Source organism: Carya illinoinensis, chromosome 5, assembly GCF_018687715.1.
Source record: "Carya illinoinensis cultivar Pawnee chromosome 5, C.illinoinensisPawnee_v1, whole genome shotgun sequence".
NCBI classification, from domain to species: Eukaryota; Viridiplantae; Streptophyta; class Magnoliopsida; order Fagales; family Juglandaceae; genus Carya; species Carya illinoinensis.
In genome coordinates this window covers 28,866,539-28,891,479 of record NC_056756.1, presented here as the reverse complement: position 1 = coordinate 28,891,479, position 24,941 = coordinate 28,866,539, and the positions used below count along the sequence as shown (strand labels likewise).

The following is a 24,941-nucleotide window of genomic DNA, read 5'->3' as shown; positions in this document are numbered from 1 at the left end:
GGCAACCCATATATCTATCTTTATTTCTTTCATTTATTTTATTATCTTTATTTATTTAAGTTTTAATAAATTGGTTTTTGATGCAGGTTTATTTAGCAAGAATAAAGAGCTGGAAAATTTTAAAACCTCGGAAGGTTCACCATAAAACCAGGGAAGTTCCTTTATTTCTTCAATCCTTTTTACTTTTACATCACAATGAGGACATTGTTTAGTTTAAGTTTGGGGGTGTAAACTCCTATAATCATTTGATCCTCTTGTTTTCTAAGTCTTGGGTTGTTGATGGGTTGTTTGAGTCTCTTACCAAGCATGCATTGGAGTAAGATTGAATTCTCTATGACTCTGAAATTTGTGATTGAAGATGGTTTTGAGTTTTGAGAAAAATTTTCAAAAATTTCTTTTATGTCAAGTGAAGTTTTGTGGGTACTTTGGTTTAAATCTTTGACCTTGAACACAATTGAGCACATAGTCGTTTTTCTCTTATTCCATTTTGCTTATGAAGAGAAGAAGTTGAATTAATTGAAAGAGGGAGGTTCGATTTTGCTTTGCTCTAGAATCCGTTGATGGGTCCTTGAGGCGAAATCCTAGTTGAGACCAAATATTAGAGAAATGATCTAGGCATTTCTTTGGCATAACCAAAAAGCTTTCCCAGCCGTCCTAAATGTCATGCCATCATTACATGGTGTGTTTCCATAGTCAACCCCCTTGAGCCTTCATGAGCCTTTATTGATTCTTTAAACTACATAAACCATGCCCGCTCTAAGCCTGAAAAACAATGAATCTACCGTTGATAGTTTGAGAAAATACTTTGGTGGAGAGTTACATTTAAAAGAGAAAATTGGTTTCATGATGAAACGTATTATGTTTGCTCTATTTGATCAAAGAAAAAGAAGAAGAAGAAAGGAAGTGATTGAAAAAAAAAAAAAAAAAAAGAGAAGAAGAGGAAAAAGAAAAAGAAAAGAAAAGAAAAAAAAATCGCCAAGCGGAATGTGAATTACCTCAAATTTTGTTAAGGGAAGTGTTGGTATTACATCAATGATTACAGCAATTTTAATGCCACAAGTATGAGCATATTGCCAAGAAAGAGCTATGATTTGAATCATGTGAGTTTCTCTTTTAATGTTCTTTTCACTAAGTATTTTCCCAGTTTGATTTAATTTCTCATATCCAGTTCTTTCTTAACCCTCACCCTGTGGCCTATCATTACAACCTTAATAAAGACCTTTTGATCTTTGATTTTGGTGTTGACTACATTAGTGGAGAGGATTTCTGAAAATTGGACTTATGGGGTTAAGTTTTAAGAGAATTCTTCTGATTTTGGTTGTTCTACTTTTATCTGAGTTTGTAGGTGGTTTGAGGTTAAATTGACTATATCACACACACACTCAAGGTCTTAGCTTTAGGTTGAAGTAAACGCCTAACTCTTGCTTGACAAATTGCAAAATTTTTGATTGATTTTCTTGCTATCTTTGATGTTAAAAGAGTAAGATACTAGAGATGAAATCTAAATTCATAAAAGCTTGGTGAGTGATGATACTTCTCTTTGGGGTCGAGTTGATATTGCCTAAACTATCATTTGTTTTTCTTTTTGTTTGAGGACAAACAAAGTTGTAAGTTTGGGGGTATTTGATGGCTTGCAAAATTTCATATTGCAGATTTTACAAGTTCGCTCGAGCGGAGGCTTTTGGCCGCTCGAGCGAATTCAGGCAGATTCAAACGCTCGACTGCCGCTCGACAGGGAGCTCGAGCAGGTTGCTGAAAAACGAAGATCGCTCGAGCGGAGACATTGGCCGCTCGAGCGAAATCAGGCAGAGTCGAACGCTCGATGTGCGCTCGATAGGACGCTCGAGCGAAATCAGGCAGAGTCGAACGCTCGACGCGCGCTCGAGCGGGGACCATATAAAAGGCCATTCTTCACTCTAGAGCCGCGGTTTTTGACTGGAGAACACTCTTTGGGAGAGAAAAACATAGCTAGAGGGATTCAAATCATTTGTTTTGGAGACGGAATTCCAATTTATTGCACGTACGTTGGATTCATACACGAGCACGGACGGTAGAAAGGCGTTGGATCGTTCTCTTGAGCTTTTGACGACCAGTTGAGGCTGCAAGGAGGATTTTTCAGTGTTTATTTTCTTCTTCCCATCTTCTCAGAACAATTACGGTGAATTCGTTTATGTTGAATTCCAATTCTAGCATGAGCTAAATTTTCTTCTTTCTAGGAAAACGATGTAACCTAATTCCGAACTATGCTTGTTTGTCCATGCTAATTTAATGCAATTCTCTATTTGTTTATCTGATTTATTCTGAGTTTAATGCTTCTAATTAACTGGCCATTGATTAGATGATTATTAATCTTGTGATTTGCTATCGAAAGAGGGAATCATATGGTAGATCTTGGACATTTCAGCATAGGTAAGTATAGAGATCGAAAGACTTGTATGAACCTGTGTAGTAATTAAATCATTGGTCTTATTGCGTTCTTGATTATTTAATTTGCATACTCTTGTGTGAATTGATAAACTAGAATCACTTCCAATTGACTATCGAAAGAGGCTTTTGGATGAATTAGAGATTTGCTAATAGACAAAAGAGGTTTAAGTTAAATTAGCTGGATGAGAAAAGTATAGTGAAGAATTATGGTGAAATCGATTTCCTAGAAGGTTTCTTCCCCATTGAATTTGATCTTTGAAAGTCAGTTTTATTTTCTTTGCTTATTTCTCTTTGAGTTGATCTAAGTTTATTTGCAACTACAAAAACCTTAGCGATTCCTCTAGATAAAATTGAGATTAGTAAAATTTTGGTATTTGGCAAGAGTAAGGTACCAATCCCTGAGGACGATACTCTACTTATTACTTTACTATAAAACTACGATACTGTGCACTTGCAGTTTTGCACCGGTCAATAGGTATACTAATAGTCTAATATTAATACTATTATATTGTCTAATATATTATATAGCTATAACTAATACTAATATATATACTAATACTAATCGTCTAATATAGGATTATAGCAATTTTATTTTTTTTTTACACTAGATTTCTTATTTTAATTTTTGTTTTATAGCAGTTTTTTATGTAACAGAATTTTGTTTATATAACAGATTTTTTTTTATAAAGAAGATTTTTTATATCAGAATTTTTTTACATAGCAGATTTTTTTTGTAAAACAAATTTTTGTAAATGGTAATAGATTTTTAATAAAACAAAATTTTTTAAATCAGTTTTTTCATTTTTTAAAAAAATAGAATTTTTATGATAAATTTGTATTTTATTAAAACCGAAAAACCGGACCAAACCAGACCAGAAACCGGAGTACCAGTTTAGGAGGAAAATCGGTACGTAATCGGTCTTAAAAAATACAAAATCGATACCTACCGGTTCGGTCCTAGATTTTGTCCAAAACCAACCCGAACCGGACCTATTACACCCCTAGATACGACATCATCACATACGTACGGAACTAACATTGCAGCCTCTTCATTTAGTTGCAAGGCTCAGTTGAGATTAATTCAGTTAAATTTAATTTTAAACTGAGTCTAACATTAAAATACCAAACTCTCAAATTACTAAACTCATATTAACTAAAAAACACCTTTATATGTGAGACCCACAACTTTTTTTAACTAATTAATACATATTTATACGTGAGATCTACAACTATTTTTAATTTTTAATAAATAGTACTAAACTCATCTTAACATTTAAATTAATATATTTAAATTTATTTTAGATGAATCTCTCATAACTCATTCTACCTATTTAATTTACTATTATTCACAAAAAATTCATTTTAATTTAATTCGGTTCAACGTCTAAACATATCCTTAATTTATTAGGAGATAGCTAGATTGGAATTAATGCATATACGTATGCATGCAAAGCCGCCACAACCAAACCTCGCGCATCGATCCATGCCCCTACGTACGTGCGTACGCCAGTGATCGATCTCATGAATCAATCTTTAACACAGATTTTTGTGTGCGCCTCAATAATTCAATTTGTTTTTAATTATTTGTGTTCCAAGGACTACTATTTTTAATGTAGTAAGAGTTTTGCTATATATAAATACAGTCGCGTATTAATTTATATATCAATACTGATTTATTTATATTTAAAATTTAAATTAATACTATTTTCAATAAAATTTATTTTTTAATCAATCACATCACATTAATATACAGATTAATGCATAATTATACTTACAACTATATTTTTACATGCGGTAAACTATCCCTATGTTGGGACAACTTGGGAGGTATAATATTTTTCGAAAGAATTATATTTAAAGATTTTTACAGAGGGTCTCCACCAATAAGCCAACCTTGTTTTTTTTTCTCAAATATTTTTTTTAAATTCTTTAAATATTTTTTAAAAAATTAGAAAATACTAAAAAATTAAATACTTTCTTAATCATTAAATAATAATAAAAAGGAATTAAAAAAAAAAACAATCGATAACTTTTGTGTGTGGTTTTTATCTATGAGAATATCATTTCCTTTTTACATTATACACTCTTTATTTTTCTCCTGATGTGGCTTGAATCTCTACTAGTTTTACCAGAGTACTACTAGTACAAGGTCTTTATACTTCCTTGATTTGTATTTGTTGCTTTTTAAGTATTCGTTTTGACTTTAATTAATACCACCTCAGATAATTTATTATTGATATTTAAAAAAAAAACACGTCAAACCTAAATTAATTGTTCATGGAGTACCGTAAATATAGAGTAGTTATAGATATACTTACAATATATTCACAATTTATATACAATTTTAAATATAATTATATTTTATATTATATTTTAAATTAATATTATTTCATTATATAATATTTTTTATTACTAAAATTCAAAACATCTCATCTCATCTTATTTCTATTTATCATTATAACTTTTTTAAATCTCTATATAAAATATAATAAATAATTTAATTTTTTTAAATTTTAATACAAAATTAATATTAAAAAATTATATTATAATAATATTTTATTTATTATTACGAAAACATTTCATCTTTATCTTATTTAACCAAACCGCAAAAGCATCATTTCTCGCAACTATAATGTTGTCTAGCTACCCGCTCTGTCGAAATCTGTTAGTTATGGTAGGAGGCGCTGGCGCGCCAGCCTACAAAGTACTAACACATAGTCGACGATGCTACAGTTTTAATACGGTAAAGTTAGTGCCACCTAATCCGTTTTGAAATTGTGGAGCTTATCGATGTACAGTAGTTTTTAATATTATTAAACTCCGGCGTTGCTCCTAGCTCCGGCCATCATCTAAGCAAGAATCCACTTGCTGACCGCTCCCCATTGCTCTTTTCTATTTTCAGACAACCTTTCTTATTTTTCGTTTTATCTTTGCCCCATTTTCTCGACGCTTATCATGTACTTACTGCACTCCAACATCTACTATTATATATCCTAGGCCTGCACACTGCCCGGCTAAAGCCCTGTTTTGTCCCAATCCAACCCGGCCAGCAACCCATGGCCAGCAAAAATAAACCGACCCGAACCATTTGGGTTGGATACAAATATCGGTTCCCCCCGCCCCCATTCTTTTTTTTTTTTTTTTTTTTTTTTCCTGTCTGCCTTTCTCACACATAGATAAAATATAAGATTGAAAGACCGGCCACAAAGATCTTCTCTTTTTCCAATAACTATATACAAAGATGGAAATAATAACATCAAAGCTAGGAAGGTGGGTTTTAGTTCTTTTTTTTTTTTTTTAAGCGGGGCCGGTGACAACATGGAGAAACAAAAACATCATGTGAAAACAGACACAAAAGAATGCACAGGAAGATCATCATGATACATACCCGAGTAATAGTCTCTAAGCATGAATTTGTAACATTTGTTGTGGTATTGTGTTTAGGGATCGATTGATCGACCTATATGTCTCTGGGTTTCGTTGGAAACGAGCTGACTCCTAGATTTAGAAGAAGTAGTACTAATAGTTTGGCCAGAGTGATTTGTAGAGACAAAAAGGGTGAAGTAGTAAAAGAGAAAGAAGAGGAGGACCAATATCAAGAATTGAATCCATATAAGACAAGGAATTCTGTAGCTCTCTATTGAAAGCTCATCATGTTAAATATTTTAACATGAATATTAATAAACGGATCTTTGATTTTATATGATCTACAATAATAAACAGTGATAAATAAATGCGTATATTTCTTTATCAGTTTGATGAATAATTAGATCTAACTATAAGAGAAGGATCACCCTAACAACTTTGCCTCACAAGTGTTTCACGATGGCAAAATGCACTTTAATATTGTAGGTGAAAACCTTTTAATCCCTCAGTGCTATTTATAGATTTCTAACCATTAAGAAATCTCAGAGTTTATATTTAACTATAATTAGAAATATAGAATTTTAATTTTATTTCTTAGGAGTTTTCTTATCCTGTTATCACTCATCTTTTATCTAATAAGTTTGAGCTATTTCAAACTCGATTAAGATGGGCGTGTGGGACATAGAGTTTAAATAAAAACTCTTACACATCATCCCCAAAATCGTACATGTTTTTTCAAATTTCAAAACTAAAATAGTGTTAAAAAAAATCTTTATAAAACAATTTAATTCAAATAATTTCATTATTATCTATATTTTACATATATTCTGAGCTTAGAAGTGTCCAAGCTAATGATGTCTTAATATCTTTCTCAGCTTCATGCCCTTGGATCTATCATTTCATGTAAGATGCTCGCCTATATATGTATTATTCATGTGCCTTTATATGAATCTTATATATGCATGACTACTATAGTACAATAAATTTTAAGCCTTTTGCCCTATCGATCCCTTCTCATAGGTTCAGGATCGGAGCTCCAATTCCATATATATACACAACATGCAGCCAAAACTATCAGCGTTGAATTAGAATTCAATAGCTACCATATTCCACCTCAATTACCATGACATGAGCCTGTTAGTCCTCTAGCAATTGTAGTGAAAGCCTCGTAACAAATTCGTTTATTTACTACAAAAAAAATGAGTTTTTGTGACTAATTTATTGTAATAAATTGATTACAAAAATTCATTTTTCTTGTAGTAATTGCAAAAACCGTGTTGATCGGCCCTTAGCCCATTGGTCAAGAAAATATGGGATAGAGTCAACTTGTTATCGTCATTTTGCATATTGTAAGGTGTTTTATTTTATAGTACTTTGATTTTGAATATATGCGTTGGAAACAACGTACTAAAACAACTGATCAAGGAGTGGGTGATATCGATAAACATGAAATCTATATGATTTTCTTTTATCTATTTTGTAATCATGCTTTAATGATAATTAATAATTTGGTCACGGCCGGGATCGAAGAAGACAACTAATGGAGACGGTCATATGCATGTATACATGATGGGGCTACGTACCATGCCAGCACCATTCATAGCAAAATCGTCAACCTTGCACAGATCTACCTGACCTTGCAAGTGCTAATTCCCATTAGCATCACAACCACAATAGCTAGCTAGCCAATTAAAGATCGATCAAGCAGGAACAACTCATGAACTTTTCTTGAATAATTTTTAACTTTTCGTAGCCATTTACCTACTTATAGAATAACTATTAATTGCTTATCAGTATACAATCGTGGAGTGTGCAAACACGTGCAGTTTTTTTAAAAAAGTGTGAAGTTCAATATTAAAAAATTAACTTTTTTTCTATACAAATATTGTATTTGTTTACTTTTTTCGAAGTAATAACACAACGCTTGTATACTTACAGCTGCAATTATCATTTGTTTTACTTAAATTAATTACCCATTATTTCGATTTCATAAGAGTGGTCTGATTACATTAAGTTTCATACATATATAGATCCTACCTAAATCGTCCCATCTATGAAGAGAAGTTTAAATAATTTCAAACCAAAATTTGAAAAATATTACCTTTCGTGAATTATATTATATATATAATTGTCAATACTTACGCTCGTAAACTTTGATTCATTGCCATCCGTATTCTATTTGAATTACTATAGGTTTCACTCATCTCCCTTGTGGGCAAGTATTTGATCAACTGTGCAAAAAGGGTAATTTTATCTTCTTCTTTTCTTCAAATTATGTCTTTTTGCTGAAGTTAAGGGCTATATATTGTTTTTGTGGGGTGCTGCAACTGATCATAATGAAACTTCAAATCAAGATTTGAACGTGTTAGGTTTCAAAGACTATGAATGTTGTTAGGGAAACTTCTACCTCTTTTCTCCGTAGAAAATTTTGGAATCTCTAAAAAAAAAATTGTTGTCTTTCACACTCAAAATTCCTTTCTTGAATCTCTGTTCCAGTCTCCTCAAGGCCTATTTCTGTCCGTGTGGGGCAATGGTTTGCTTTTTGATGAACACATTTATCTCTCTATGTTTTTTTGTTGAAAAAACATATATAGACCGTCTAGATCAATAATGGTAAGATGGTCCCATGAACCAAATTAACAACTTTTACCTCGAAATTGACAGTCAGAAAAACCTCCAAAACTCCCTTAACCTGCATGATTTTCCAAGAAATCCCATGCCTTTGATCAGCCCAGAGCTTGTCTGTATCCAATTTTTTGTTTAAAAAGTTGTGACATGGTTCTAACATTAATGTCCTTGAAATATCCTGGAAATGAAACAGAGTGCAGAAAAAGATGTTTGACTGTTTAATTGTGCAGGAGATACAAATTTGGTAGAGTGGTGGCAGGATTTGGTGGCCCGAGAAGATCATCATGACGATGATGCCTGAGTGGTTCAATTGTTTATGGGGTTTCTTATTGCTTTTTGTATATATAATGGTGCAGAGAATTTTCTGCAGAACAAGTGTAGAAGATGACAAACTCGTGATTTTTTTTCTTTTGTTTTAAAAAACGAGACTGCTGATGCTGATCTTTTCAGCCATATTTTATTAATAGATGCTTCTCTTGAATGTGACCAAAAAAGGGGGATCATAAATACTTATCCAACATACTGTATGTTGGAAAGTGCCATTCTTCACCAAACCCAGATGCATGAGTTGATCATGTGGCAATTGCAGCCCATGAATGGATGAGAATTATTGGAAATTTCAAGATACACAAGAAGACCTCAGTAATGAAAGAGCAACATCTCAAAATTTTTTTTAAGAAAAAAAAATCAAAATGATACAAACTGGTATCATATAGACATGTTTCTGCAGTTTATAATATACATACAAATATTGTAGTCTGACTGATCACTTTCATAACAAACACGTCAACTTACAGTAATGAACTCCCAAACGACCACCACAAAGTTTACAATGTACCCGTGCGGTGGTTGTTTCTCTCGAGAAATCCTTCCATGACCACTCTCTTCTTGTGCTCCTCTGAATCATAATCTTGATCGTGTGAATTTGGGTCCTTTCCGACAGTTTCGTGCGATTTGCTCGCATTGCTTAAACGAGGAACAAAATAGAACCATGCCGACGTACAAAGAACGGCGCACAATCGACCCCAAACCAACATTATCATCAAGGTTATCATGATAATGGACAAACCCACCACCGGGTCGAGTTTCTCGGCCGATGATTCGTTTTCCCGGTGCCGGTTGGGTTTCTTCGGCATCGCTCGAGAGTTCTCGGACACCGACACGGGTAGAGATAAGGTGGGTGAAATCGCGGCGAGGGAAGTGGCCGGCTTGTAAATGTTCTCCGGTGAACCGGGTTGGCTGGACCCGGTTCTTATGGCTTCTTTTCTCCGGCGTAAAGACAACCGTTTATGACACGTGTCTTCCTTGGGAATATCCGAATGATCCAAATGTTCCCGTCTTTCAAGGAGGATGTTCCGTGCTTGCCCGTACGTTGTCTGAAACGAAACAATAGTGACACAAAAACAACTGAGATTCAGTGCATGCTATATTACGTCGGACGGTGTCCCATGAAATTAACGAACTTTGAGCTTAATTTCTCTCAATCATAAACAATTACAACTAAATATAAAAGTACAATCGCAAACCTCTTGAGGTTTTTCCTTGGCCTTAGGCGTTTGATCCGAGGGAACCGGCTCAGGCACCGGAATCTGACTCGGCGGCTCATGATTGTGTACCGGAGCTTGAGGCTTCGAAGTGAGCTTGTCGGGCTTTGACCTCCATGCAGGGACTTTGTGTTTCGGGTCTGCTTTCTCGGATAGAGTGGATTCGACCGGCACGGTTTTGGCGCCGGTGGACTTCTTCATTCGGAAACTGGGCAAGAAAAACCAACCCGTGTTCTTCTTCCCATCGGATCGGATGGTTTTGACGGAGTTTCGCTCGGAAACTTCTTCAGAATACCCGTAGCAGCAGGCCGGGATCAGGAAACAGGAAATTTTGGGTTTGGTTTGATGGGTTTTCTTCTGGGTTTTAGCCATTGAAGAGGGAGAGAGGAGTCCGCATGGAGGAATGAAAGACTGAAACGGTTGGGCTGTGTATACAATATATTTGGATATTTAATATATTTAACCTTGAAAACGAAATCTAATATATATTATTTAAATTCGTATTTTCTATGTGTAATATCAAAATGAATAATAATTAATTCCACGTTGTATTTTACTTTTTCTTTCCTTAAATTAATGAAAATTAAGATACAAATAAGTGAGTTGAGATCCAAACAAACTACCCATGAGAACAATTTTAGTGAAATAAAACAAAATCAAGTCAACAAGTTTATATGGTCGATCACACGTTTTGCTAACGAGGAGATTAAGAAATTGGCAGCTATATAGGAAATATTTGAAGTAATCTCTACGATAACAAGGAGGACGTACGAGTAGGAGTTACAAAAAGAGAGGATCATGATTTTCTACAATTTTTCAGAATAATACTAAATATAGTTATGAATTATGTTTAAGAATAAAATTTATTATTAAAAATTTAATTTTTTTTGTATGAATCATATTTTTTTTTAAAATAATGTTAAATAAAGTCATGAGTTGTGTAAGTGTCAGGTACTCTTTTAAAAAGTGATTGAAATTTACTATTAAAAAATAATTTTTTTCATATGAATCTCATACTTATTTATTTTTTTTAAAATGAATATACAGTATTTAGACGTAAATATTAATTTTTAATTTTAAATATTATTTTTCAAAATTTTAATTCAAATATCTTTAATTTAGAGAAATTAAGATATTGGGTGTAAATTCCATCATAATATTGAGATTCACGCAATATAGAAACAAATAAATTGCTGTAGTACCTATATTCAAACTGCAAAAATTAATGTTGTAGAGAATATTAGTTCAGAGAGGAATGGATCCAAGCTTTTAGAGATGTGGGTCGTATGTGAAGGCCGATGATTTGGAGATGTGTCTATATACGTTAGTTTTGATTGGAGGCAAATGATTTGGACTTGCAGGAGGGATGACTTGGACTTTGGCGGCTGAGTTGTAGTCTTTACACGTTTTCACATTTAGGTGCCTTAACATGCACAGCAACCTCCAACTGGACATGAAAAGAATAAAAAAAGAAAACAACTCGAGTAAACGGCGCGTACGCTCTACTTCCGGTGAGGATAGGCTTAAATCTGTCTGAATAGTAAAATTATTTTATTTAATTTTATTTTATCTTACTTCATCATTATAATTTTTTTAAAATTTTTATATAAAATATAATAAATAATTTACTTTTTTAAATATTAAAATAATAATAATATTAAAAAATAATATTTTAACAATATTCTATTCAATTTATAAAGATACCTTAAGCCCCTACAATTTAATTTTTAGGTGAGGAATGTTTTAATTATAAATAAATTATATAAAATTAAATTTATGATAACGTGATAATATAAATACAGTCGCGTATTAATTTATATATTAATATTAATTTATTGATATTTAAAATTTAAATTAATATTATTTTTAATAAAATTTATTTTTTAATTAATCACATCATATTAATACACAGATTAGTACACAATTATACTTATAATTATATTTTTTAAAAATCTATTTATAATTATAAAATTGTTCTCTTTTTTTAATTTTACCTTTCTAGAATGTCAGGCTATTGTCAGAATTATTAAAAGCCGTATTATTTTTTTCTGTTTAATTACCTGTTTGCCCTTTGACAATCGAGGATTAGAATCACAACCACTCACACACGAGAAAAAGAAGGGTTGATTTTTTTTTTTTTTTTTAAGAGTGGAATTCATGCAAAATTCTAGAATCATCAATCACCCTTAGGGTAAAAAACCAATTTTGTCCTTCTCGTTGTTGATTATTTATGTATATTATATAGTGCCTGTGCCTTGACCAAAAGCTAGGTAGCTACTAACTAAAAACCCAGCTATTAGTGATCCTTAATTGTATCATTAATACTATGCAGCCATCAACTCTATTAAGGGCCGTGAACAATAAAAAATCATGTTGGGTGCAATTTTGCTTCTCAAAGATTATTTTTTCGACAAACATTTGTTAAGGGAGTATATCACGATTTTGTGACTGTATTGCCCTTAGTATAGGGGTGGGCAGCGGGGCCCCGTTACTCGCTGCCCCGCCTCGTTTGGCCCGCCCCCGCATAGGGCGGGGCGGGTCATCCGCACCGTCAGGGCCGGGACGGGGCCCCTCGGCCTGGAAAGGCTAACCCCAGCGGAGGCGGGGGACGGGGACGGACCCCCCCCCAGTCCCTTTTTCCCCCGCCCCGCCCCGCATCATATATAATATATATTATATATTATATATATATATATATATATATATATATATATAAGTTTAAGTATAACTTATATAAGTTTAAGTATAATGACAAAACGGCGCCGTTTCACTTAAGTTATACCCCTTACCCTTAACACCCCCCCGGGGCGTTCGAAACCCAGAAACTTCTTCAAACCCTTCTCCCGACTCCCTCCCCTCCCCTCCCCTCCCCTTCGAAACCCCCAATCCCCTCCCCTCCGAGCCTAAGTCGCCGTGCCGCACGCCGGACACACGCCGGACGCACACCGGACGCACGGTATTATTTTCTTAATTTTTCTCCGTTAAATTATATATATATTTTTTGAGTTTTGATCGGAGATTGGAGGAAGGATGGAGTTGAATCGGAGATGGAGGATGGGATTTGTGGATTGTGAGCTGTGGATTCGTTGATTTGTCAAATTGTGTGATTGTTTCGGATTTCAAGCATTTTGGATGTTTCGGATTGCCCATTTTTGTTGTAAATTTCATTGAAATCGTAACCCCTAAATTGATTTAGGGGTTTCATGATTGAAACTCCTAAATCAATTTAGGGGTTAGGGTTTCGGATTGGGGTTCCAATCCGAAACCCTAATTTTGATTTAGGGGTTTCAACCTAAATCAATTTAGGGTTTCGGATTGGGGTTCCAATCCCCAATCCGAAACCCTAATTTTTTTTTAGGGGTTTCAACCTAAATCAATTTAGGGGTTTCAATGATTAAAACCCCTAAATCAATTTAAGGTTTCGGATTGGAACCCAATTTAGGGTTTCGGATTGGGGTTCCAATCCGAAACCCTAATTTTTTTTTAGGGGTTTCATGGATTGAAACCCCTAAAAAAAAAACCCTAAACTTGTTTGAGATAATAATCATATACATATATATATATTTATATACATATATAAATTATTTATATACATATATATAAATTTATGGAGTTGTGAAACTTGTTTGAGATAGTAATCATCATGGACGCACGGTATGATTTATTAGGGTTTTTGGCATCTTTCTTTTCTTGGCTAGGGTTTTTGCTCTTGAAAGTATGAAATTAAGTTTTTGGCAAATTTGCACTTTTTGATCTTTTTTATTTTTCATATTTTTTAAACATCTTTCAAGATTTTAAAAAATTAAAAAAATATACCAATATACTAATATTAATGTCAGTAACTATTAAGAAAATAATTTTATAAAATTAAATATATGAAAAGTAAAAATGAGAGAACAAAACTATGAAGCATATTATCATTTTTTTTTTGTTTTATTTAAAAGTTTTAAATAATTATAACTATTAGATAATTAAAATTAAAAAAAAATCAATTTGAAAATTATATAAAATCAAATATGGCCTTCATGAATGTCTTTTTTTATTCAATCATTTAAGTACATATCATTTAATTGAATGATATCATTGGGTGATGAAGACAATGATAATTTTTGGGTGATTAAAATTATGATAATTTTTTTAAAAAAAAGGTAAAAAAGAGAAAAGAGAGAAGAATATAATGCCTATTAAAAAATGTCTATTAAAGTGGCCTATTAAAATAATGCCTATTAAAAATATGAAGCATCTCTCTTCAACTCTTCCTAATCAAATTATTTGGAATTGCTTATACGAGGTGTAAAAACTTATTATAGTGTAGCCATTCATATTATCATCATTATATATAAAAAGTACTTAATACATCAATAATAGTTATGTATGTAGTTTTTGCTGATTGTGTTGGATTGCACTTTGAATTTTTTTTTTTTTTTGTTGGAAAATCAGGAATGTCTTCGGATTTCAGTGATAGCTCGCCTTCCCCAGCCAACACCCCTACCCCAGAAACTAACCCTACTCCTACCCCTATAACGAGTACACCTTGCCCTGCTCCGAAGCCCACACAAGGCAAGAAACCTGTATCTATAGTTTGGCAACACTTTACCAAACTAGAGGGTGGGGACCCCAACAACCCACAAGCTAAATGTAATCACTGTGGAAAAATGTATGAATGTCACTATAGGAAACATGATACATCCCAGCTGAAGGTCCATCTAGAGGATCAATGCAAGAAGAGTCCAATTTTAAAATCCTTAGTAGAGAAGGGCCAATCTAGACTAGATTTTAAAATGGCTGATGGGAGTAGTGGGGCCGGGGGGCCAACATTGAAGGGGTATACGAAGTATAACCCCGATGAGTGTAGAAGGAAGTTAGCTCGTATGATTATCATGGACGAGCTGCCTTTTCAGTTTGTGGAGGGTAAAGGGTTCCAAGAATTTGTTCAAGAGTTGGAACCCAGATTTGTACTTCCTTCTCGTCACACCGTGGCAAAGGATATTAAGAAGATGTACCTTCGTGATAAAGATGTTTTGAGAGGCCAACTCGCGGGTTTGGTAGTTTGCCTCACTACCGATACTTGGACTTCTATCCAAAATATGAATTACATGTCGTTGACTGTGCATTTTGTTGATGCTGATTGGGTTCTGTACCAAAAGATTATTAAATTTTGTCAAATAACTCGTCATAAGGGTGAGACGATTGGGAAGGCATTGGAGGCCGCAATAAAGGAGTGGGGGTTGGAAAAGGTTTTGTCTGTGTCAGTTGATAATGCGTCGTCTAATGATGTCGCATTGGGATATCTAAAGAATTATCTTAAAGATGCAAATAAGACATTCTTGGGTGGTGAATACTTGCATGTTAGATGTGCTGCACATATTTTGAATTTAATTGTGCCTGAGGGGTTGAAAGATGTTGATGACTCGGTTGCACGAGTTAGAATGACTGTGAAATGGGTGAGGTCTTCTCCTTCTAGATTGGAGAAATTCAAAGTTGCTGCAAAGGCTGCGGGCATAACATCGAAGAAGGGTCTTTGTACTGATGTTCCTACCAGATGGAACTCAACTTTCTTGATGTTGGAGGCGGCCCAGGAATATAAGGGAGCCTTTCAATTATTGGGTGATGAAGACATCCAATATGTCAAATACTTTGATGAACACGGGGGATCACAAAAGCCTAATGATGATGATTGGGTGGTAGTTTCTACTTTCGTTGATTTTCTTGGATTATTTTATGATGTCACGTTGAATATATCTGGTTCTTTGTACCCTACATCCCATGAGTTTTGTCAACAAATATGTAGGGTAAAAAAAGAATTAGAAGATATGCGTAGGGGTTCCAATGAAAGGATGAGGGGGATGACAGTGACCATGATGCTAAAATATGACAAGTATTGGGGAGATTTGACTAGAATGAATATTTTCTTATATGTGGCTGTTATTCTTGATCCCCGTCTGAAAGTTTCAGGCTTGTTATATGGGTTGGGACTTGTTCACGATCAGGTATGGACTGACATTATTGGTGAATTGGCCCGAGATACCCTGAAAAAATTATTTGACGAGTTTATGGCAATTAAGGGTGGTACTACATCGAAGACACATACACCGACCCCAACTCCTTCTACAGACACCGTGACCGGGCCTCCTACAAAGAAGCGTAAAATGCCGTGGACTAAGACCCTCGCACAGAATCCCACACTAGTCCATCAATCTACGGAGGTCGTTTCTGAGTTAGACAACTATTTGTCAGCGGATATGGTCCAAGATGATGATGATCATTTCGATATATTAGGATGGTAGAAGAATGCCTCAAAGAAATATCCCATCATTTCTGAGATTGCCCGCTGTATTTTGGCCATCCCTATTAGCACCGTTGCCTCAGAGTCAGCCTTTAGTACCGGAGGTCGTATATTGGATCCTTTCCGTAGTTCATTGTCTCCTACAACTGTAGAGGCATTGATATGCACACAGAGTTGGACGATAGGAAAGGATATTCATGTTCCGGATATTTTAGATTTTAAGGAGACCGATGAGGGTGGTGATCAGTCTGGATTTGGACCACCTGGTAATTATTTTTTATTTTATTATTTTATTATTTTAATTTTTTTATATTCATTTCTGTTGCCCAGATGACTAACACAAGAGGGGGGGTGAATTGAGTTGTATAAAAAAAATAACAATTATAAATCAAATATATATAATATAAAATATAAACAAAATATGAAATAACAATAAATATAAAGAGTAAGGGTAAGAGAGAAGCAAACTCAGTATGTTAACGAGGTTCGGCCCCACTGCCTACGTCCTCGCCTCAAGCTACCCCTTGAGGATTCCCAAATTCACTATTCAACCTCCTTCAGGTGGAGATAGAAACCTATTACACCTTTGAACAACACCGCTACAAAGGATCCGTGTAGAACACCCTCTACACTTGCAATCACCTTACACGTGGTGATTCAACTATTCCCTGTGTAGAATACTTTCTACACACACAAGGGTTATACACACCCTTTTTCTGATACAAAAGCTGATAGTGGGTAGGTTATCAGAAAACACTCCTCAACGAGTGAAATAAGAACAATACAGCGCAAACTATATCTCTCAAAATGAACAAGGATTAAGGCTCAATGCTTAGAGAAGAGAGAATGAAAGCTTTGAATGAATGTTGTATGCTCTTGATGTTGTAAATGTGAAGCTCTCAAATGATCTATTTATAGGCATATGAGACTTCATATTCAAATTTAAAAAGATTCACATGTCAAAGACAACATCATTCACTTTTTCAAAAAATTCAAATAAAAGGTTCTTCTTTTTCAATTGTCAAAGACAACATCATTCACTTTTTTAAATAATTCAAATAAAAGGTTCTTCTTTTTCAATTGTCAAAGACAACATCATTCACTTTTTCAAAAAAATCAAACCTAATCTTTTACTTTTGGCATATGACAAAATGAGCATACTTTCATTTTCAAAAAATTCAAACCTAATCTTTTACTTTTTGTATAAGTCTAAAAAAAGCATCAATCACTTTTGAAAATATTCAAATAAAACATGCACATGTGAAAGATGACAATCAATCATCTTTAATATTTTCAAAGTTCAACCCTTTAATCAAGGCATGCACATGCAAAAGATGACAATCAATCATCTTTCAAAATTTTCAAATTTAATTTTCAAAAATATTCATGCACATGTGGAAAATGTATTTTAATGCTTTATGATAAAATATTAATTTTGAGCATTAATCCTAATTTCGAATTTTGAAGAAATTTACAACATTACTCTTTAATTTTAATGTGAACTTGTTCCCTTCTTGCTCATGCTTGTTTCCTTGATGTGCTTGTTTCCTTGATGTGCTTGACTCCATTGTGTAGATAACTTGAACTTGAGACTTCTTTATTCTTTGAATTCATTTGTTATCATCAAAATCCATGTGTAGATTTATAATCACATGAAACTTGAAACCTTGAGTTCAACAATCTCTCCCTTTTTGATGATGACAAATATTTGATAGAACTTGAAACCTGTATTAATACTTAAGCTCCCCCTGAAAATATGCGTTAGTTTTTCAAGCAAAAGTATAAATATAATTCCAAACATATATAACAAGTTTAGCAATTTAAACAATGTTAATGTTCTAGTCTAACACTTCTCCCCCTTTTGGCATCATTAAAAAGGATCCGCAACAAGTAAATGGACTGAAGAAAACGATGCGTTTAATAGTTACTGTAGATAGTTGAAAAATGGAGCCGTCCGTGACCCGACAAGTGCTGCAAAGCCTCGAGGCCTAACTCTATGAATTTAATACGGCTGAAGATTTAAACAATCGCCTGATGTTGTTGACAAACGGGATTGAAGGCTCCGAGTTTCTATAAAAAAATGATCATTTTCATCTATCGGATGCCAAAAAAATAATCACTTCTTGACCTGAGTTCTGTTTTTCCACAACGATAGAATGGCTGAGCAATTCTCTTCCACTAATGTTCCAGACTTGAATCAGGAACCCTTGACGCATCAATCATCAATCTTCTCTCCTGAGGCCGTCAATACCATGATAGGAGTAGTGAACCGTTTTTCTAGTAAGGCTGATTCTGAGATTATTGCAGAATCAAGAATGCTCAGTAATCAATATGCTGCCTCTGTTACGATCATGTCTCGAAGGTTAATGGCAAGGGTAAGTGAGATTGATCATCTTAACATGCAAATATCTGAGTTACGACAGAAGCTTGCTAATAAGGATAGTGAGAATAAAAGGCTAAAGCAAGAAAACCAAGAGTTGAAAAAATTTGCAGATTGGTATGCTCATGATCTGCAACCACGAATAGAAGAGCTGGAACGAGAAAGGGTTCAGATACAAGGTCAACATCGGCAGATAACAGCAGAGGTTCATCGTTTACTAGAAAAATAGGGACAATCTACTGTTAATCTCGCTGGCTTAGTAAGAAAACTTTTGACAATGTGTGTCCAGCATATCTTGTATTTCTTTTGACTAAATAAGATTTGAAGAGAAAATAGTTTGTCTTATTCTTTATGCTATCTCTATAAAATCAGTCCTGAAGTTCATCTAATCCGCATCAAGTTTTCATCTCATCTCTATAACTCATCTGCATTCCTTCAGCATTCTCGTTTTAAGCCTTCTATTCTTTTCTCAATGGCTCATTCTTCTAACATTTCTCTAGATCCATCCATGAGGCATTCTGCATCTCAACCTCCTGTTCTTTCTGCAGCTACCATTGGTGCCATGTTGCAGCAAGAAAATAATAATCTGACTAATAAGTCAGATTCTGATGCTATTTATGACTTGGTGAGTCTTGGGACTCGCTACTCTTCCTCTATTGTGGCTTTTTCTCAGCGGCTACAAGCCAAAAATCACGAAGTTGAAAAGCTCAAAGAATAAATTGTTGTACTTCAACAAATTGTTCAAGAGTCTCACACAAGGGAAGGAATCATTCGGCAGAAGAATAAACAGTTGAAATCTTTATTAGATTCTTCATTCCGCTTGCCGGTTCCCATGAATAAGAATGACATGATATTGTATGAAGAGAATGATCGTCTCAAACATGAGGCTAAGAATCTCAAATTTATGTAAAAGTATTAAAAAAAATCTATCTCTATTTTTATTGACTCTGGTCTATCTTTTAAGAGATATTCATAGCATGCATCATACCTATTTCTCTTCTGATCATACATAATCTATCTTCTGGTAAAGGTTTTGTGAAAATATCTGCTAACTGATCATGTGTGTTTGTGAACTCTAACATTATATCACCTTTTTGCACATGATCTCGAAGAAAATGATACCTTATTTCAATATGCTTAGTTCTAGAATGTTGTATTGGGTTCTTTGAAAGATTTATAGCACTTGTATTATCACATTTGATTGGAATGTGATTATACATGAGTTTAAAATCTTCAAGTTGTTGCTTCATGTAGAGAACTTGAGCACAACAACTACCCGCAGCAACATATTCTGCCTCAGCAGTAGATAGTGCAACAGAATTTTGTTTTTTACTAAACCAGGAAACTAATGCATGACCTAAGAAATGGCATGCTCCACTAGTGCTTTTTCGATCTATTTTACAGCCAGCATAATCTGCATCTGTGTAGCTGATTAGATCGAAAGATGTGTGCTTAGGGTACCATAACCCTAGGTTAATTGTACCACTAAGATATCTAAGAATGCGCTTAACTGCAATTAAATGTGATTCTTTTGGAGATGATTGAAAACGTGCACATAAGCACACACTAAACATAATATCTGGTCTACTGGCTGTTAAATATAATAAGCTACCAATCATACCTCGATATATCTTCGAGTCAACTGGCTTACCGGATTCATCTTTATCAAGTTTAGTTGATGGGCTCATTGGTGTTCCAATTTCCTTAGCATTTTCCATCCCAAACTTCTTCAGTAATTCCTTAATATATTTTGATTGATTGATGAATGTCCCACTTTTTGCTTGCTTAATTTGCAATCCGAGAAAGAATGTAAGTTCACCCATCATGCTCATCTCAAATTCTTCCTGCATAGTCTTAGCAAAAACTTGACACATATTTTCATTAGTAGCACCGAATATTATATCATCAACATAAATCTGAATCAAAAGAATATCATCATTTTCATATTTAATGAAAAGAGTTGTGTCGATTTTTCCTCTTGAAAAACCTTTTTCAATCAAGAAACCACTGAGTCTCTCGTACCAAGCTCTAGGAGCTTGTTTAAGTCCATATAGTGCTTTTGTGAGTTTGAAAACATGATTTGGGGAAATATGATTTTCAAAACCTGGAGGTTGCTCAACATATACCTCTTCATTTATAAAACCATTTAAGAAAGCACTTTTAACATCCATTTGAAAAAGTTTGAAATCTTTATAACAAGCATATGCAAGTAGCATTCGAATAGCTTCTAATCTTGCGACAGGTGCATATGTCTCATCATAATCGATTCCTTCTTCTTGATTAAAACCTTGGGCTACAAGTCGAGCCTTATTTCTAGTAATGACTCCAAACTCATCTTTCTTGTTTCTAAAAACCCATTTTGTTCCAATAATAGTATGATTTTTGGGTCTAGGAACAAGTGTCCAAACATCATTTCTTTCAAATTGATTCAACTCTTCTTGCATAGCTAGAATCCAAGATTCATCAAGAAGTGCGTCATCAATATTTTTGGGTTCAATTTGAGATAGAAAAGCAGTATGATTGCAAATATTTCTAAGAGATGATCGAGTACTTACACCTTGTGAAGGTTCTCCCAAAATTTGTTCCACTGGATGATCTTTCACAAATTTCCACTGTTTAGTTGCATCTTGTATTAAATTTTGATGATCTTTCCTGATGGCTCCATATTGAACTTCCTCTATTGTTTTCTCTTTGTTGAGATTGAGACTTTCCGTATTATTTATACCTTCTGTTTCTTCATCAATAGATTTCTTGGAGAGTGGAGAATTAGATTCATCAAATACTACATGCATAGATTCTTGTACAGTTAAAGTCTTTTTGTTGAATACTCTGTAAGCTTTACTATTAGTAGAATACCCGAGAAAGATACCTTCATTAGATTTTGCATCAAATTTGCCTAAATTATCCCTGTCATTCAAAATAAAACATTTGCATCCAAATACATGAAAGTAACCAATGTTGGGCTTTTTCTCATTCCAAAGCTCATAGGGGGTTTTATCTAACTTAGACCTTAGCATAACTCTATTTATAACATAACATGCAGTACTTACCGCTTCGGCCCAAAAATAACTAGGCAAGTTGTTCTCATTGAGCATTGTTCTTGCCATCTCTTGAAGAGATCTATTTTTCCTCTCTACTACCCCATTTTGTTGAGGAGTTCGAGGAGCAGAAAAATTATGCACAAAACCGTTTTCATCACAAAATGTTTCAATATTTTTATTAACAAACTCTTTTCCCCTATCACTTCGGATACTTGAAATAGTATAGCCCTTTTCATTTTGAATTCTCTTGCATAACTTGGTAAAGGCATTATGTGCCTCATCTTTATGAGCAAGAAAGATGACCCAAGTATATCTAGAGAAATCATCAACAATAACAAATGCATAATATTTTCCTCCTAAACTTGCAACTCTATTTGGTCCAAAAAGATCCATGTGTATCAGTTGCAATGGTCTAGTAGTGGAAATATGTTTCTTAGTTTTAAAAGAAGTTTTTGTTTGTTTACCAAATTGACATGCATCACAAATTTTGTCTTTAAGAAAATATGTTTTTGGTAAACCTCTCACAAGATCATTTTTTGAAAGTTTGGAAATAAGTTTCATGTTGGCATGACCTAATCTTCTATGCCATAACCAACTAGTTTCATTTTGAGCTGACAGGCAAATAGCATCTTGTGAGGTAATTTCTTCAAAATCAATTGTATAAACATTATTGTTTCTAAAAGCAATAAAACAAATATTACAATCATGATCATTCAAAATAATGCATTTATCCATTTTAAAAGTAACTGTAAATCCTTTATCACATAATTGACTTATGCTCAAAAGATTATGTTTTAAACCTTCAACAAGTAGAACATCTTCAATTATGAGAGAAGATTCATTACCAATTTTACCTATTCCCACGATCTTCCCTTTCGAGTTGTCTCCAAATGTCACGTATCCTTCTTCTTTAGATCTAAGATCAAAGAACTTAGTCTTGTCTCCCGTCATGTGTCTTGAACATCCACTATGTAAAAACCATTTATTTTTGCTTGTGGAAGACTTCATGCATACCTATAAAAACAATTAAAATGATTTTTCTTGGTACCCAAGTTCTTTGGGTCCTTTATTTATTAGTATTATAAGAAACAAGATTTTTAGGTACCCATATGGCCCTAATAGTCATTGTATGATTTCTTCTAATAGGACAAGTATGATAATTATGACCATTTCTATTACAAAAATTGCAAATAGCATGTGACATATATGAAAAACTTGAATGATTATAATAATATCCTTTTTTGACAAAATTATTTTTATGAAAAGAATTTTGAATATTAGTCTTTGATGTAGAATGATTATCAAAGAAATTTTTATAAGGTTTGTATTTTTGTTTTGGCATATATCTCAAACCTGCCTTGTCAAAAACACATCTTTGACTACCAAGAAGTTTTTCAAAATTTCTTTTTCCATTCGTAAAGTTTTCAACAATATTTTCTAAATCGGTTTTCTTCTTATTCAATTCAAGATTTTCATCTTTCAAAATGATATTTTCTTTTCTTAAAATTTCAATTTCGTTTGTTAAAAAAGAATTTTTCTTTTTCAAAGCAGTATACTTGATACCCAATTTTTCAAATTCCTCATAAATCTCTTCTAAAACATTTTGCAATTCTTCATATGAAGGATTTTCAATATTATCAAGATTTGTTACCTCAATGTCATCTTTAGCCATAAGACAAAGATTTGCTGATTCTTCATTGCTTGCTTCACTATCTGAGCTACTTGAATCATCATCCCATGTAGCTTTCATTGCTTTCTTGCCCTTGTTTCGATCTTTCTTTAGCAGAGGACAATTTGGCTTGATATGACCAGGTTTATTGCATTTATAACAAATTAAAGTGTCGTTTTTACCTGAATCTTTCTTGGAAAACTTTTTGAAAGATTTCCTCGGAGGAGTTCTATTTTTCTTCAAGAACCTCTGAATTCTTCTTGTTATCATCGCAACTTCTTCATCTTTATCGTCATTTTCCTCATCTTCATCACTTTCACTTTCATGAGGAACAGCTTTAAGTGCTAAGCTCTTCTTTGGCTTTCCTTCTTCTTCTCCTCTTTTCAATGTGTACTCATGGGTGATAAGTGACCCGATGAGTTCATTGACTTCGAGCTTCTTGAGGTCTCTAGCTTCAAGAATCGCTGTAACTTTTGATTCCCAACGTTTTGGTAAAGAGTTGAGAATTTTTCTTACTATCTCCACCTTGGAATAAACTTTGCCAAGAGCTGTCAAGCTGTTTATGATGTTAGTAAAACGAGTGTGTATACTAGAAATAGATTCATCATCATTCATCTTAAACATTTCATATTCATGAGTAAGAATATAAATTTTTGATTCCTTGACTTGCGAAGTTCCTTCATAAGTTACTTCCAAGTTATCCCAAATTTCCTTTGCCGTAGCGCAATTCATTATTCTATTAAACTCATTTCCATTAAGAGCATTATATAATAAATTCATAGCAGTTAAATTTAAAGTATAAAGTCTATCGTCTTCACGATCAAACTCTTCTTCTTCTTTTTTGACCTTTACTCCACCAACCACTTTTGTTGGAATATAAGGTCCATTTACAATACATTTCCATATTTCTCTACCTTGAGCTTGAAGAAATATTCTCATTCTAACTTTCCAGAATGAGTAATTATCTCCACAAAAGAGTGGAGGCCGACTACTAGATTGACCTTCACCAAATGAAGCTGCAATGTTAGCCATAAGATCTTAACTCAAAAGATAGTTAATCTTATAATAGAGCTCTTAGCTCTGATACCAATTGTTGCCCAGATGACTAACGCAAGAGGGGGGGTGAATTGAGTTGTATAAAAAAAAATAACAATTATAAATCAAATATATATAATATAAAATATAAACAAAATATGAAATAACAATAAATATAAAGAGTAAGGGTAAGAGAGAAGCAAACTCAGTATGTTAACGAGGTTCGGCCCCACTGCCTACGTCCTCGCCTCAAGCTACCCCTTGAGGATTCCCAAATTCACTATTCAACCTCTTTCAGGTGGAGATAGAAACCTATTACACCTTTGAACAACACCGCTACAAAGGATCCGTGTAGAACACCCTCTACACTTGCAATCACCTTACACGTAGTGATTCAACTATTCCCCGTGTAGAATACTTTCTACACACACAAGGGTTATACACACCCTTTTTCTGATACAAAAGCTGATAGTGGGTAGGTTATCAGAAAACACTCCTCAACGAGTGAAATAAGAACAATACAGCGCAAACTATATCTCTCAAAATGAACAAGGATTAAGGCTCA

The 24,941-nt window shown here is 33.8% G+C and overlaps 1 protein-coding gene across 1 annotated transcript; it reads right to left on the bottom strand.

The window, feature by feature from the left end:
• Positions 1–9,067: 9,067 nt before the first annotated feature.
• On the bottom strand, positions 9,068–10,403 carry LOC122310953 (uncharacterized protein At5g23160-like). The gene is made up of 2 exons (XM_043125239.1): positions 9,948–10,403; positions 9,068–9,797 (listed from the first exon to the last, which is right to left on the bottom strand). Exons 1-2 carry the CDS (start codon positions 10,335–10,337, stop codon positions 9,249–9,251), a joined length of 939 nt encoding a protein of 312 aa, XP_042981173.1. The 5' UTR covers positions 10,338–10,403; the 3' UTR covers positions 9,068–9,248.
• Between the last annotated feature and the right edge of the window lie 14,538 nt (positions 10,404–24,941).